This window comes from Pelecanus crispus, chromosome 1, assembly GCF_030463565.1.
Source record: "Pelecanus crispus isolate bPelCri1 chromosome 1, bPelCri1.pri, whole genome shotgun sequence".
Taxonomy (NCBI): Eukaryota; Metazoa; Chordata; class Aves; order Pelecaniformes; family Pelecanidae; genus Pelecanus; species Pelecanus crispus.
The window spans coordinates 121,112,992-121,129,682 of record NC_134643.1 but is presented as its reverse complement, the minus strand read 5'-3'; the positions used below and the strand labels follow the sequence as shown (position 1 = coordinate 121,129,682).

At 41.4% G+C, this 16,691-nt stretch overlaps 1 protein-coding gene across 1 annotated transcript in view; it reads left to right on the top strand.

Annotated features, from left to right (window-relative positions):
- The window catches only part of GRIK1 (glutamate ionotropic receptor kainate type subunit 1), a 75,494-nt gene extending 59,124 nt beyond the window's left edge, over positions 1-16,370 (top strand). Inside the window, exons 13-15 of the mRNA XM_075721060.1 lie at positions 4,316-4,541; positions 8,943-9,193; positions 16,215-16,370. Coding sequence (XP_075577175.1) covers positions 4,316-4,541; positions 8,943-9,193; positions 16,215-16,370 — 633 coding nt within the window. The remainder of the gene's footprint in view (positions 1-4,315; positions 4,542-8,942; positions 9,194-16,214) is intronic.
- The last annotated feature ends 321 nt before the right edge of the window (positions 16,371-16,691 follow it).

The window sequence follows — 16,691 nt, the reverse complement described above, 5'->3', positions numbered from 1 at the left end:
CCATTAATCCCTGAGGATTTGTAGGTTTAAAGGAATGTAAGCCTCTAGAAAAAAAGTTTCAGACAAGATGATTAACTATTTATATGCTGTATATACTATCTTACTTGTGCCTGAAATACACATGTACACAAACACAAGTGAAAGAACACTAGTTTTTGTACAGAATGGAGACAAATTCTCTGGCAGAGTGAAGGTGACATAGTGAAAGATGCATGAAAAATACAATTTATCACACTCATAAACCAGTGAGACACACACAGTGTTATATAAAAGGTGTTATTATTTTCATTAGAGAAGCCCTACAAGATCCTCACAAGATCAGCATTTCTTTACACTGTCCAAAACTTTAAAAAAAAGTCACAGAGTAGGTGTCTGTACAATAAATACAATAGATATTTATGTATGCAAAAGGAAGACTGTGTGCTCTGTGAAGGCATGACTTTGCCTCCCTTGGACTGTAAAATACTTCATATACTTCTTGAGTTAAGTAAGCGCACACACACACACACAGAGCCCTGCCCACCAGCGAGAGACCTGGGAATTAGGAGAAGGCAGGAGTAAGGGTTTCTGGGCAGCAGTTACTCCCATTCCTGCCCTGCATGTGCATTATGGTATAGTTTAAGAAAAAGCACTTTTGTCATAACAGTTCTAGAGAAGACATCTGAAATAACTCTGCCTTTTTTTGGGGAGCTGTGACATCCTGACCTGGCCTGGACTGTTTCCCCCAGGGCACCCCATGCCATGATGGACTCTGGGAGCACCCCAACGCCCAGGGGTACACCCCAACAGCCATACCCCTGCAATTCAAGGGCTGGAGGAGATGAGCTGGGGTGAAAGGTGCTTTTCATGAAGGGCAGTCTGTGCTGCAGAGACAGTCCTGCCACCTGGGAGTGCTGATGTGATGGGGACAGGGAAAGGGAAAGGAGGAATCAGCACAACTGTGTGCAACAGCAGTAAAAATGTCCTGCAGAAGTGTAGTGCAGGGCTGGGTTGCACTGAGGAAGAGTGATTATTTCAAGTGCTTCCTGTGTTGGAAGATTTGATTTATCTAAAGGCTACTTAAGCCAAGAAATGCCAAGAGAAACAGCAGGCTCTTTCAGACCAACATTTTTTTAAAGCAAAACCATGACACTCCGGGTGTTCCTTGCTATGGAGGAGAGAGGAACAAGACAGTGCCTGTCATGTAGGACATGAGATGCAAAGACCAGATCATTGTGATTTTCAGGACTATGAGAGACACACATGGCAAAAGGATTTCTGAAGACATCAAGTGCAGAAAAAGATCCTGGCACAAAGCAAACTCTGAAGAGCTTTGGTTTAGGACTTTCTGCTTAAGTAGAATCATAGAATTGTTTAGCTTGGAAAGACCTTTAAGATGATCAAGTCCATCTGTTAACCTAGTACTGCCAAGTCCACCACTAAACCATGTCCCTAAGCGCCACATCTACCCGTCTTTTAAATACCTCCGGGGGTGGTGACTCAACCGCTTCCCTGGGCAGCCTGTTCCAGTGCTTGACAACCCCTTCAGTGAAGAAATTTTTCCTAATATCCAATCTAAACCTCCCCTGGTGCAACTTGAGGTCATTTCCTCTCATCCTGTTGCTTGTTACTTGAGAGAAGAGACCGACACCCACCTCGCTACAACCTCCTTTCGGGTAGCTGTAGAGAGCGATAAGGTCTCCCCTGAGTGTCCTTTTCTTCAGGCTAAACAACCCCAGTTCCCTCAGCTGCTCCTCATAAGGCCTGTGCTCCAGACCCTTCACCAGCTTTGTTGCCCTTCTCTGGACACGCTCCAGCACCTCAATGTCTTTCTTGTATTGAGGGGCCCAAAACTGGACACAGTATTCGAGGTGTGGCCTCACCAGCGCCGAGTACAGGGCACGATCACTTCCCTGCTCCTGCTGGCCACAGCATTCCTGATACAAGCCAGGATGCTGTTGGCCTTCTTGGCCACCCGGGCACACTGCTGGCTCATGTTCAGCCGGCTGTCAACCAACACCCCCAGGTCCTTTTCTGCCAGACAGCTTTCTAGCCACTCTTCCCCAGGCCTGTAGCATTGCATGGGGTTGTTGTGACCCAAGTGCAGGGCCTGGCACTTGGCCTTGTTGAACCTCATACAATTGTAGCAAAACAAAAGTAGCAGCAGGAAGCCGCTGAAAGATGATATTACACAGTGTACCTACTGGATGGGATGCAGGTTGGGAACCATGTGAGAAAAGCAAGGTACTTCCACTGCTTTTCTGAAAACTCTATTTGCATTTATTCAAACTTACATCACTTTTTATTTAGTCTTGTTTATAATGCATATACTAACAGTTGTGTTTTTCCACTAATTTTGAATGCCTTACGCTAGTATCCTTGTTGTAATAGTGTCCTCATAAAAAATATTGCTAAAGAGGCAATATTTTCAAGAAAGTTTCTGGAGTCACTATGCCTTCTAGCCAGGTAGTGGGGGGAATGAAAACAAAGGCAATTGAGTTATTTGCGGAAAAAATGGGGTTCTGACTTTGAAGGAACCCCAGAGTCAGCCTCCCCCCTGTACACAGATCCTAGATCTGGCCATACCAGATGAAAATACCCAGGAAACAGGGCTTGGGCAGTTAAGGAGTGCTCCAGCGAGGGGATGGAGTTCTAGGCAGGTGATCCAGCAGGATCTCAGGCAGCATTCACTGTCCGTGTGCATGTCCAAATTTGAGAAAAGTCCAACTGAAGGCAAGATGTTTCACATCCACAAAACATGACATACACACATATTTCTCCAGACTGCTGTCCTGCCCTGTTTCCAATATGTCTATAAATCTTCCATTGTTTTCTTGCGCCCCTGTGATAATAGATCTTAAGCTCATGTTGCAACTCTTGCCAGCACTTACCTTCTGATGTGTAGACATGTTTCCACTGAAATCAATGAGAATTTAAAGGCCAGAATTTGACATATGATCTATCCTGAAAAACATGGGAGTTGGCAAGTCAAGAAGCTAAGATCTTTCTTTCAAACTTGTCTGAATAAGGAACACATCCTTCCAGTAAATTCAGTATCAGACTCCATCTACTACATAAACATCATCAATTTCAAAAAATATTCCCAACTAAGCAGTAAAAATGGTTTCTACTAATAAAGACCCTATAAACCAAAGATCGGCCCATGAAGGAAATGAGGCTGCCCCAGAACTGGAGAAACGTAAGTGTGTGGAGGACCTTCAACTCACATTTGTGTTAAAAAGTCAGTTTGTGTGTGTCTGGCTCATGCTAGGCTGCAGCACAGAGTAGGTTGGCTTTGCCATCTTCAGACAAAATCATATCTATTGACAGTTTTTAATGGTCCAGCTGTCTGTAGGTCTACCTTGATATTGAATCCAAAAGCAACATTGTGTGTTCAATGTTGTCTGAGAGCACACAAGGAAGAGAGAGATTTAATCATGTGAGTAACTGCGCAAGCACTTGAAGGTTTTTTGCTTTACAGGTGGCACAACTTGAGAGCAGCAGGCACAGGGCTCCAGCACATCCCTGAGCAGGTTGTTTTTCTTTTCATATCCTCCAACAAAGGCAGAAGTGTGAACAAGGGGGCACCGACACTGCCTTTCACTGCAGGGTACCTGGGTTCCTAGTGGGTTCCCATTGCACGGGGAAAGGAGCGGGGAGGAAGGGATGTTCAACACTGTATGGAGGTGGCTGGCACAGATCTGGGATCTGTGTACAGGGGGGAGGCTGACTCTGGCATCCTTTTTCCCTGTGCAGCTGGGCATTGACACAAGACATGTACACACTCCTCCTGGCAAACTCCCCCGTAACTTCGGCGGGAGAAGGATGGTGTCCTTAGTCTGATTGCAATGGAAAGCAGAAGTTTGCTTAGAAGCCACTTTGGGTTTGTTTCTCAAGCTTTATCCTTGAAATACATGACTTCTAGACAAGTGATATCAATACAAAAGAGCCAGTACTTTATTCATCATCAGGCTTTTGGAGTAGTGTTTGCCCTGACAGGCAAAAACACGGCTTCTGAGTGCAACAGTATCCAGCTGCACTAATTTAGCTGGGTTATGTGCCATAATCCATGTAACAGCATTAGCCCAAAAAACTTCAAAGCACTTCACAGTCGTGCCAGTAATGAAGTTCCTGGCACTGCAAAGGAAGTGAAAAAAGAGATTCCTCAACATAAAGCACAGTAAGAGAGAAAGGCTGGGGGAAGGAAAACCCTGCTACCGATTCTCTTTCATTCAAGATGTACTATTGGCATCGGTCACAACAAAAGGCTGAGGAACATTTTACAACTGTAATTTGGGTGCTAGTGTGATTCTGTGCCCTCATTTTCCCTCCTCAGAAATCCAAAATATCAACATATGAGAAGATGTGGGCGTTCATGAGCAGCAGGCAACAGACAGCACTGGTGAAGAACAATGACGAGGGAATCCAGCGTGTGCTCACAACAGACTATGCGCTGCTAATGGAGTCAACCAGCATAGAATACGTGACTCAGAGAAACTGCAATCTCACCCAGATCGGGGGGCTCATCGATTCAAAAGGCTACGGCGTGGGAACGCCTATTGGTAAGATGCTGTACAGCACAGGTGTTATGGAGCACACCCAGCAATGTCCCCTTCAGAAGTTTAGATGGCCATTTGAATCATGTCCTAGTCTTTTAGAAACCTTTCTCATTGAAACAGACCCTAGGAGCCTCCTTTTAGGCAAAACATCTACTCTTGCCCTGCTCATCTGCAAGTAGTCTCCGCAAGCAGGAGGGAATACAGCAGTGCAGGCTACATCTGCAGAATGAGGTCGAGTGACCTGCTTGCCTTCTAGAGCATCTCATTTGTAGCAAACTGGGTATCTTCTATGCTGCTTGAGATGCAAGTTGCTCTACTGAAATTCAGTTTAGTTTGAGAAATTAGGTAGTGTCTCTGGGAAAATGGAAGTGGGCAGGATAAATGTTATGTCCAATGTATGCATCCCAAAGAAAGCTGCATGAAAAGAGATGAATTTCTGATCTATTTCATGACCGCAGCGCAACACATAAGGACAGTGAGTAGCAATTGCAAGGTTCTGCATCTGCATGAGGGATTTCACTGTTTTGAGCTAAGCAGAGTCTTAAGACTCCCAATCTCTGTGAACTCTTTTCAGTAGACCTTTTTTAGTATATCCAGTGTCCTTTTCAAGATTTTCTAATTGTAGAGAATTAGAAAGACTGTCAGGTTTTTGTGCTGTGTTCTTGTGAATAATCGGCACTGGGCAGCCAGATCTTTTTCCTGCATAATATACTTCTCCATCCTGCTCACATATTCATTTACCATGCCATGCTCAGTTAACAGCTATGCAATTTTATTGTCTTCAAGGGAATTATTCAAGGCAATATCATTTTGCACAGATGCAACAGGTGAAGTATTTGGTCCATCGGTTGCTTTGTAGACCAGATATAAATAAGGGAGAAACACCACTGCACTTTGAACTGTGATCCTTTATGCTACTGAGTACCTCAGACAGATTGTCATATAGATAACATTTTAAGTATATTTTTCCACTAGTTATGTGAGAACAGCCTTCTCACCCTGAGGAAAATGATACAAAAGCTAAAATGCCGAATAAAGACAAATGTATGGCAAGAGTTTCATTGCAGTTATAAAGCTGCAACACTTTAAACCAAGAACAATGAAGGAATAATTGGAACAGATGGTAATCCTCAGAGAGAGTGCATCCATTTGAAATACAGCTGTGAAATATATTTATAAGATGTTTCTTGTATGATAAACGTGCCTTAATTTTTTTTCTTAAGGAAAACCAGCAAAATTCAGGGGAATAAGTATCTCCAAGCACCGTGGAATAATTCAGTGCCATCAGGCATCTTAAATTCTTAAATGATTGATTTCATAAACAGGATAAGCTGTGGAGATCCTTCCACTATTCAGATGGACCCCAAAGGCTCTGTTATTTTCCTCATAGCATTGAAGACTATTGATTGCGGAAGCTGTACAGAAAAAAAGAAAGAAGAGTTGTCTGTGACCCTTAACAACAAAGTTTCAGCAAGTCTTAACTGGTCTGCATTTGTTCCTTCAGGACAATGCACAACCACATGGTTAGGGTTTGCAGCAGCAAAAGTATGCCTCACACTCCAAAATTTCCAGTGAATGAGCTGAATATCATCACTATTTGGCTCCCAAAGAAACAGGAAGGAGAATTTTTAAAAGTTCTATGAATCCAGGAGATGTTCTATTTCATCAGAGCATCTTCTGCAAGTAAAAAACTGCAGATATAAGGCTGTCTTCCTACTTCTTTGCACTGAGTTAGGATAAAGGGGATTTAGGCATATCAACAAACATCTCCATTTAAGTTTCTTACGGAGCCGATGGGTCTCAGAGAGGAGGCCTTTCATCAGATTCTTGGTGAAGACCATTACTAATGAAAAATCTGCAGCGATGGTTGGTGGTGAACTTAATGCACTCTGGAAGTACTGCTGTAGCAAAGGCACCTCTAAGCAAAACCTGTGCAAAATGTCACCCTGGGAGGAATCCAGCTGAAGAAAGCAACATTATTATAGATGTCAGGACAGGTATTAATTCCAGCATCACTGCCAGTGCTGATGTTAGTAATTCTAACACTCAAGCTATTACCAGTTACTTGGGAGACTGCTAAGAAAGTAGACAGATGCATTTCTTGGACTGAGAGGTAGGTTGTTAATAGCTCAGAGGCAATAAATGATATGCTGAATATTCAAAGAGGTTTTGAGATGGATTTGTGTGTGGTTTTAGCACTCACCAATAAAATATCACCAATCCAACACTCCAGGCACACTTGAAAAACTTTAAAAGCACACATAGAAATATAGATGTACCTGCTACCCCCAAGATGAATTGTGATAAACCTGCTGGCAACATAAACATCACAAGAAAGAGTGAACATCCCCACAAATCGTGCGTTGTGACTCAGGCTGCTTCACTCTACCTAACAGCTATGTCTTCTCAGACAAGGGAAAATAGATGAGTCCTACAATCTAACAGACTCCAGCTATCTGGGCGACAAACCTCTCCTGAGGTAGAACCAATTTTGCTCTTTCTTCTGAGAGGCACTGCTGTTTTCAGTGGTAATAATTCACTTCTCTGTGTAAAGACAGCTTTGAAGGTGTTTCCGTTTTTTTTCCTGTTGTGCTTATTTTTGGTTCTTTAATAGCATGCATAGAAATCATCTATTCTTACAGCAGGTATATTTTCCTTTCAAAGCTGGCTACCTCAAGCAGTGGCTGCTGATTGCTGGCTTCCCAGATGGACTTTGTATAATCTGACACGTCTCTTGGCATCTGTGGTCACAGCATGTCCTAGGGCTGGCAGTAAGATACACTGAAAAATAGCAGAGTGTTGGCACAACAAATGAAGAACTGCAATGTTTTTCACACTGATTCTGCTCAGACAATGATGCGGGTTAAAGGAAATGGAAATCAGAGAGGGGGACGTGTATTCACGGTACAATTTTTTTTAATAATGTCCTGCATGGCAATATAAGAAAGAAAACTGAAGCTGTGAGGCGAAATTTCCAAGGCCTCATAGAGACCCAAAAGCAGTGCCTAGTGAGATTTTTCTTAAGTGTCCATGTCTATGTGTACCGTGCTATCACTGAAATTCTGGCACATGCTCTGCCATAAAAGTTTGTTTACCCTGATCACATTGAGAATTGCAACTGCTTTAATTTGCAGCAAAATGTGACTGTTGGTGAAATTACAGCTTAAGAAAATAGTCTTGCTAATGTGCTAAAGAGGAGGAAAGGATGAATGGTAGTTAGCTACATGGACAAAGGACTGGTGACACTGTATTTCAGCACAGACACTAAACACTTGCAACTGCAGGAAGTCCAACATGGCAGGATTTGGGGGCATATATATGTCTTTAGAGCCAAACGGTCTTTTTTGTAATCCTCTCCTGCTTGTTGTCATAAAAACCTTGCCCCATAAAGAAAAGTCTCTCTCACAATGCCAAAACCAACTCCTACTTGTCTATTATAATTAATAACAGGATTGCTGATATTACTGTTGATAACTTCAGCTTCTGGCAACACGGGAAAAGAAAAATGGTAGCAATTTCCTTTATCTAGGCACTGTTCCAGAAGCGGGGCAAGGGGTAAGTCTCTCCCTTGTCCCCCTTTAGGGCTACAGACTTGTGCTTCTGCAAGAGCGCAAGTTGGCTGAAGGGACTTACAGGCAGCAGAGATTTTGGAAGATGGAGAGCCAGAGCAGAGTGCGTGAGAAGCAAACCTAAACAGATTGAACTGCCCAATATGACCCTGCCATTTGCCAGATACTGTACAGGCCCATTAATGCTGCTGAGCCTGAAGTCACATCATTTAGCAAGCTGTTGGCCTGCAAAAAAAAAGCATGAAATAGTTGCTATTTTCAGCTTGCAGCGCCAATATTGTTGCAAGTCACAGAAAGAAAGATTTGGCCGCCTTGTGTTCTTATAAGCTGTAAGGTAGCTGAAGTGGAGTTGTAGGCTTATGAAGGTATAAATGAGAAGAGAATGTATCTGACTGACTGTGGGCTCTTCTTAGACAGCTACTCATTTTACATGCAGTAGGAAAGATAAACAGATGTTGAAGTAAATAGAAGAGACGCAAAGCAGAAAGTCTCAAAGGATGCTCAAAGCAATATTCAAACATGATATGGAGGAATTACTTAGCAAGAAAACCCACTGCCAAGGCTTAAATAAACCTCAGTAGGAGACCCTAGAAATTACAATGAATTCTCAAACAAATAACTGCACCATAGGAGCCTTCTGCTTTCCAGTCCCCGGGGCAGACACCAACAGATAGTCCTCTTCCCCCTTCCAGCTGAAGAGAAACCAAGGCTTTCTAGCTGGAATAATCAATCTTGCGATAAGGGACCACTTTTGCTTCAGTTAGCAGCAGCTTGCTCCCTCCCTGCCTTCACTTTGCTGCAGCCAGCACTGACCGGTCTTGCTCTCGCCTTGCAGGGTCTCCTTACAGAGACAAGATCACCATCGCCATCCTCCAGCTCCAGGAGGAGGGAAAACTGCACATGATGAAGGAAAAGTGGTGGCGAGGCAACGGCTGCCCTGAGGAGGACAGCAAAGAAGCCAGCGCTCTCGGGGTGGAGAATATTGGGGGCATCTTCATAGTGCTTGCTGCAGGGCTTGTTCTTTCGGTGTTTGTAGCCATTGGTGAATTTATATATAAATCAAGGAAAAACAGTGATATTGAGCAGGTGAGTCATCCATTTCCAGCTTGCTTATGTTTCTGGGAGGCTGAGGTTTGTGGATGTGGAGGCGACTGCATTATAAGTCTCTTTGCTGGAGTGCAGATTTTGTATTGCTGAACTCTCACCATGCGCTTCTGGCACTAAAGACAAATAATTTATTAATAAGGACAGGGAAGTACCTCACCCACAGTCCAATTAGCGCTGCTTAGTATGGCAGTGCAGAACAAGAGCAATTAATTTCTCAAACAGTTTCTGCTTGATCTTTAAGACTTCAAGTATAAATTACATTGGAAAGGAATAAAATACAACTGGATTTTTTTTTTAGATGGCATTAGCATCAGCCCTTTGAGTAACAACAGGAATGTACTTCCAAATCCCCAAGTGTAATTTTTCGCTTGCTCTAGAAAGCATTTTTTTCACAGCCAGGGGTTTACACACTGTGCTGACACAGGCACTTCAAAGCAGGGAAACCTACTGAAAGGTGATAGATGCCACAGTAAAGTAAGATTATGGAGCCAAAGAAATTTTGGTTATAGCTCCACTGAAGCGTAATGAGCAATTTAAAAGGGCAGAGGGAAAACAAAGAAAATGCTGTGTATAAATCATGCCTTGAGTATTAGAACAGTTTGTGAGATAGAATCTATCATTAAAATAGAGTGTAAACACCCATTTACCGAATCACCAGCCGCTGTAAAAGAAACAAGGCATGAGCAGCAACTCAGAGTTTGTTCTTGAATTTGTCTGCCAACCCTCTTACGCTGGCTGACTTCCCTGGTGCCAGTTTGGTTCTGGCCATGTCCTAGACCCTGATGTGGCCCTGTTTGGCTCAACTGCTATATCTGCCCTGATCCTTTTCACTTCACCACGACTCATTGTAGGGATGAGGGTCATATTGCACTGCAGGATTGGTGGCCCCTGATGCAATCACCAAGAAGCAGGTTCATATCACCTAACCTCAGGTTTCTAGACATGAGGCATCTACTTCAACGTGAGTTGTTTAAGCTCACTTTGCACTTTTAGATGGGAAAGACGGGAGATTTGCTGTGGGCATTTCATCCTCTTCGTCCAAGGTGTAATCCTGCAAGGCTGATGACATGAATGCCAGAAATGACTGTTAAGAAAAACAACATTAATGAAGGCAGCAGGGATGAGTGGGAGGAGAAGGAGAGCATTTTGAACTCTGTATCAGAGGTGCAGTTTACACTGCATACAGCAGTGGTGCTGGGATGTGAGAGGGATTGACACCTGAGTAAAAACAAGCATCCAGGGCTGAGGGCCTCGAGAGGACAACATCTGATTTTGGATAGGATAAATCACCTGTATCTCCTTGCTGCCAGTAAGGGACCACCATAAGCTAAGGCTACATGGCTGCTGTTCAGACAGCTAAAAGGAAGTGAGCTGAATCCTACCATGTGTCTACATTTTCCAAATGGCACTTGGTGTTATTTTGGGTCCATGACACCTAATGCCAATGTCAATGGACTTGGTCCTCACAGTATCCTGCAGGAGAGGGCAGCTCCTGACTGTGCAGGCATCTCCACCTGTGCCTGAGCAAGCCCTCATTAAAGGCAGTGGCACTGTCTACAAACAACAGATGCAGGTCATGTGGAGCAATTTTGCAGGCCGTATTAATTAAAGTGTCCCTGTTTTGGAATAAGTCAGAGATAAAGGATGATTGTATTTTGCACATATTGCAGCTTTCTAGTTAATATTTTAACCCTATAGAAGAGTTTTAGCACAAAATGCATAAAGAATGTACAGATATCTTTGTTTCATTCATGTCGCAGGAGATCTTCCATTCAAATATGATTTGGAGAACAGTTGCAGCTAATTAAAATGTTTAGTATAAATGCTAATATGGTGCAGAATATCCTGGAAACTCTTTAGGAGTCTGGGAAAGGCAACGCATTCCTGAAGTCATATTTAAAGTAGACCTAAAGCTTTACATCATGGCTGTTAATTTACTTAGCAATATGTTGGGTGAATAACATAGTATTCAGGGATATATATATACACATATACCACTTCTGAAACTGTACCACTGTTTCACAGCAATGTGTTGCTTATTATAGGCAGTCTCTTCATAATTAAGATCTTTAAGTGAGTTAGTGTGGCAACATCATACCTCTTTTCCAGAAGTAATTTTACAGAAAGTAGAATACCAGCAACTCCAGTGTTACTTTCTGATTTCTCTTAGTTTGTTTTATTTTTATTCTGGTGAAATAAGAAGCTTGGATGGAAAATGCTCTACAGTGTATATTATCACTAAGCTAATCCAAAGCATGAGCCAAATACAATCTATGACTTTTCTGTTTCCATAAGTAGAATCTCTTTTTATTTAAATAGCTTTTGAATCTCATTCTCATGTTTGTTTTTAATTTTATTTCTTTCATTCATTTCTTTTCTTGATTTTTCTTTTCTTGCATGCAAGGCCTTTTGTTTCTTTTATGGACTACAGTGTAAGCAAACCCATCCGTCCAACTCCACCTCTGGCACCACCTTATCTACGGAGTTAGACTGTGGCAAGTTAATCCGAGAGGAGCGAGGGATTCGAACACAGCCCTCAATTCACACTGTATAGTCAGGAAAGAAAAAAGGTGTGTCCGATGGAAAGCATTAAACTTAAACAGTGCACATAATGGCAAAGGTTGTACTTACCAACACATAGTTAATGACTTCAAAGTGCCTCTTGCTTCAGCAGGAGATAAGCTTATCTAACGCAAATTGTCCAAGTCCTGGAAATTTGGGCAGTTTAAATGCATATCACAGAAAATAATTACACCTACAGCAAAAAGTGAGTGCAATAGACTGTAGTAGATTTTAAGAATTATCACAGTCTCTATGTACAATTGTCATCTTGTCATTTCATGGGGTAATTCACCATTTTCAGGTAAGAAAAATTATTTACCTCCTTTTCATCTTCTACCAGACCTGAGTAAACCAATGGCAGTCCATTACTAAAAGCACGGAGAAATATTTTGCTTGGTCTTTGCCAAAGCATTCAGCAAGTGGGCGAGGCAGTTCTTTATAAACCTCAGAAAATAACCTGCAGGGCTCCATTAACTTTCTGAACCCCTATTATAAGCAGCCAGAGATTTTTAGCTGGCATATCTTATTCCCAGTGTCAGTATTTAATGAATTTTAATTCATCCATTTAAAATTCATTAGCCAAAGCCTCCAAGTAACTATCATAGCACAAAATCATATCTATCAGTTAAATTTTATGCCATGTAACCATTAACGTTTAAGAACATATTCAACAAAAGCACCCTCAGGCACTCCCAATATATACCTTTCACAGAATAACGCTGTTGACTTGGCTTGAGGAATTCATGATGTTCACTATTGTAAGGTTTTGTAACATAGAAAACTCCTTTATGGCAAAATCAGGATATCAATTTATAAAAAACAGTAAAGCCTTGGCATTGCTTTCCATATTGAAACAACACACAAGGAGGCTTTTGTGTAGGAGGTTGGTACTGGATGTTTTTTATACCCTGGAAGGATACCAGTTTGATTTTCTCTAGAGTTCAGCTAGTCTGGGGACTGCAAGGGCAGGAGACAATGGACTGGATCTGTTGTTGTCACCAAGAAACATATGACAACAATGTGAGATACACAAAATGTATAGAAATGCCAGCTGGTACAATGTCATGAACTATGGCAAACCACCATGTTTTCAAAACCCGATTACCTTTTATCTGTATTTCATTATATCCCAGTTTACCACCAGTTTCACCAATTCATTTCCCACCCCTCACACCTACTTTTGTGTTTTCTTGCCCACTGCAGTTCCTCCTCATCAAACAAGTTAATGATCTGTTTTATTGAGGGTCCATTTCTGGACTCTACCACAATTAGAAAACTTATTCAAGTGGATGCCTTCACACTCAATTGCTGAAGTGCTGTGGCGAAGTTTTGCTCTCCTCTCATGTTATAATTTTTGGTCAGCACTATTTATGCTGGTAGTAGGCTTAAGTATTTTTTGTGATGAAGATGTACTGCTGGTGGCTAGGCTATATCAATTCTTCTCTGGCAGTGCTTATGCATGTATGTTGAGTGTTTACGCTCAGCTCCAGATGCTGCAAGAAATTGTCTTGCTCAAAATGGCCTTTTTAACTTGTTTGAATAGGGCCTTGAAAGTTTTGGTTCTTCATAAAATGAGCCTTCTTACCAACAAAGACCTGAATTAGATCTTCTGTATCTTTGATTTAAGAAAGCACTTTCTTTTGCAGTCTCCCAGTAGAAGAGACTTAAAACTAATTAAATTCAGCTTCTCTCAACTCTCAGAGGAGAAGGAAAATTCCTAATGTGTTTATCTCCATCATTGCTCTACGCAAGAAATCCTCCGGGTTGCAGCTTGACCAGTTTTCTAATAGCTGTTTAGATGAACACAGAATCCAGAAAGTTTCTGTCACTTTTTCGGTAAACATTTTCACATCTGTCAAGGAAACAGTCACATTGTTACTAACAGTCATCGTGTCCCTGTGTCTAGCTGTCCCCACAGACAACCTCACAGACTTCGGCTTGCCTGTGGGAATTACAAAGCAGGTCCTCCTTTCCCTAATGGAGCTTCACCCCTAGGTACAGAAAGAGTTATTAAAAAGCCTTACTTGCTCCTTAGCAGCTACACCAGCAGCTGAGGCAGTGAAGAGCTGGCATGCCATCCGAGTGCTGACAGAACTATGCTTGTAAAGGCAGTCTTTGCAAGGTTTGCTGTGGTTCCAGGAAAAAGCAGGTGCCTTCAGGTTAGCAGCAAGGCTTGAGGAAGGCACAGCCCAGAGCATCTCCCATGAGGGGCGTGGCACGTGGGAGGACTCCTGCATAGACATAACAAGCTTCAAGGAGAAGTGTTAAAGCATTCAAAGGTTTTGTGCTTATCAGTGCTCTGAGCTTCTCTGATCACAAAACTTTGAAATTTGGCCACAAAGAAATATTCTGTTCACAAAAAGAGATGGTCACCATTGCATCTTCCTAACTTGCAGGCTTGCAACTGCATCTAGGGCCTGATAATCAAACAACAGGGAAAGAAAATAAAAATAAACCTGATCAATCCTACAAATAGTTGATACGATCCTTTCCTTATTTGCCATGGAGTTCTGGAATGACTTAATAATCTAGATTTTGAAAGCTCAATTAAAACTATGATAGCAGAGAGAAATTATCCATGCTAAGTCATGGATAATTAGAGCACACATTTTTATCAGTTTGGAAATAAGTGGTGCTACTCTCTAAAAAAGCCTGAAGCAGTGTAGAAATAGTGTGTCTATTAGGATGATACCTGCTTCACCCGCTGCTTCCAGAGGGCATGGGGCTGCAGCAGACACTCTGGAATTCCTATATTACAGTGTCAAAGGGGATATTTAAATTATAATTGCACCAGCAAATTCCTGGCTATTACTAGACAGTAATTTGAAGAAAAAGCAGTACACTGCCCTGGCCTATGTTTATTACATTTTGGGTCTGGAATGTATGAATAGTAGTTTAATTTAGGTATAATTAAGCATTTTAGATGAGCAAAAATTAAGCATCTCGGAGAAAGAGCATAGTAAACTATAGATTATAGATTTAACATACTATGGGATCTTAGTCTGTGTGCAGCCCATCCCACAAAAGGACATGATGGTATACGCAAGATCATACACATTTAAAATACACACACATGCTGATGCACTGATGTCTTGAGCTTATTTGCAGAACAAGGGTTACACATGTTATACAGCAGGTTTATACTGGAGAGGAAGAAGCACGCTGTGTGGAATTCATTTCTCGGGGATTCCTTTGCTACCTTAAATGATTTAACCTTCATCCAGGTTACTCTCATACTCTCTTTTGCATTTGAAAACATTCCTCTCGAACAGCTGGTACTAGGAAAGCTTGGGTTTTCTCCTTTTCCAATAACATGTCTGGTTTTACTTTTTTTAGCCCTGTAGAACTGAGGTCACTATTGGATTATTACTGGTTAAGAACTGAACACTGCTTACCTTGCATTCGTATCACTCTAGAAGGGAATTTGATACAGAAGAACCATGTCTGTGTGCTGTCGCTGTCATTTTACAATAACTGTAGTTTTAACCAGTTGTTTTAAAGCTGGTCATTTCTGCATTTCTAGAAAGGGTTTGGCAGGAAGGATTTGTTCAACTTGATGAAGGTAAGGGGATTAAAGCTTTGTTTCACACTGCTACCATCACTTTGTTTTATATATAAATAATCTATTTATATATATATTTGCATGGAACATTTTTTTTACATTGCTAGATATTTCGACTTAAAGCTTCTTTGTGGGTTTTTTTTTTTGCGTTACATGTTATTATTCCAGCTGGAGATTTTAAAGGAAGTTTCCACTTACCTGAAATGTCTTTGTTAATGTTGTGATGGTGGAAAGAGAAAAGATTTCTGCTTTCTTTCTAAACTATTCAGCTACCTTATTCTTGTGGCCATTTTCTCCTTTCTTCAACACACAATGTTTGAAAAAGATTCTTTCTTTTTGACTCTTTCTTTTTTAGAAGAGGATTGAGGACTGTGCTATATTTTAGAAATGTCTGTTAATTTCATGAGGGGAAAATAACTAAACCACAAAGAAATCTTCAAAAATGGTATTCTTTGTTTTCTCTAGTATACCCATTTTTTTGTGGCTAAGGTACATGTAATTTAAAAAAGATCTTTTTTTCATTTAAGGTCAGGAGGAAATTTACCTACTGAAAAAGGGTTTTATGATATGAAGCCACCAAAACATCGCAAATGCATCTATGTAGAATTTCAGAAACATTCATTATCAGCTTTAGTTAAGCCAAAGTTAAATTAAACTCAGTGAAAGCCAAGTTAGGCAAAAAACATGACTTTACAGACTCACCTATTATACCTTAGGGGCTTATTCAAAGCTGGCAGAACTCAGCAGAGAAGCTTTCTGAGCCCACCAGTAAGAGCTCAGGTCCTTGTTTCTAAAAGCCACCATTTGTGCAAAGGGTATATGGTTGAACTGTGCCTCCAACGAGAAGTGTTTAATGCCATTTCCGTCTTCCACCAGTGTCTTTCTTTTAATGCGATAATGGAGGAGCTTGGAATTTCGCTCAAGCATCAGAAGAAGTTAAAGAAAAGGTCGAGAACGAAGGGGAAATCTTCATTCACAAGTATCCTTACTTGTCACCAGAGACGGACACTGAGGAAAGAAACCATAGCATGAGCAAGAGAGACCCCTTTGAGGAAATATCAGGAACAAAAAACAAAGCAAAAACATTGCTGCCTACAAGTTGGTTGTGGTGGGATTTCTGGAATATAGACACTTACCTTGTATCCTCAGAAATTCTGTGTGGTTTCTTTTTTTAATCTAGAGGTACAACAGTTTAAATGCTCACATAGACTGATGTACGACTAATCATCTGGGAAGTGTCTCACTATTTCGTTTGAGATGGATTTGTATGCTCACCTGTTTTGCATCTCTCTTCCCCTCCCCATGCATTGCTGTATGTGCTTTCTAAATAAATAAATAAACAAGAGGCAGGGT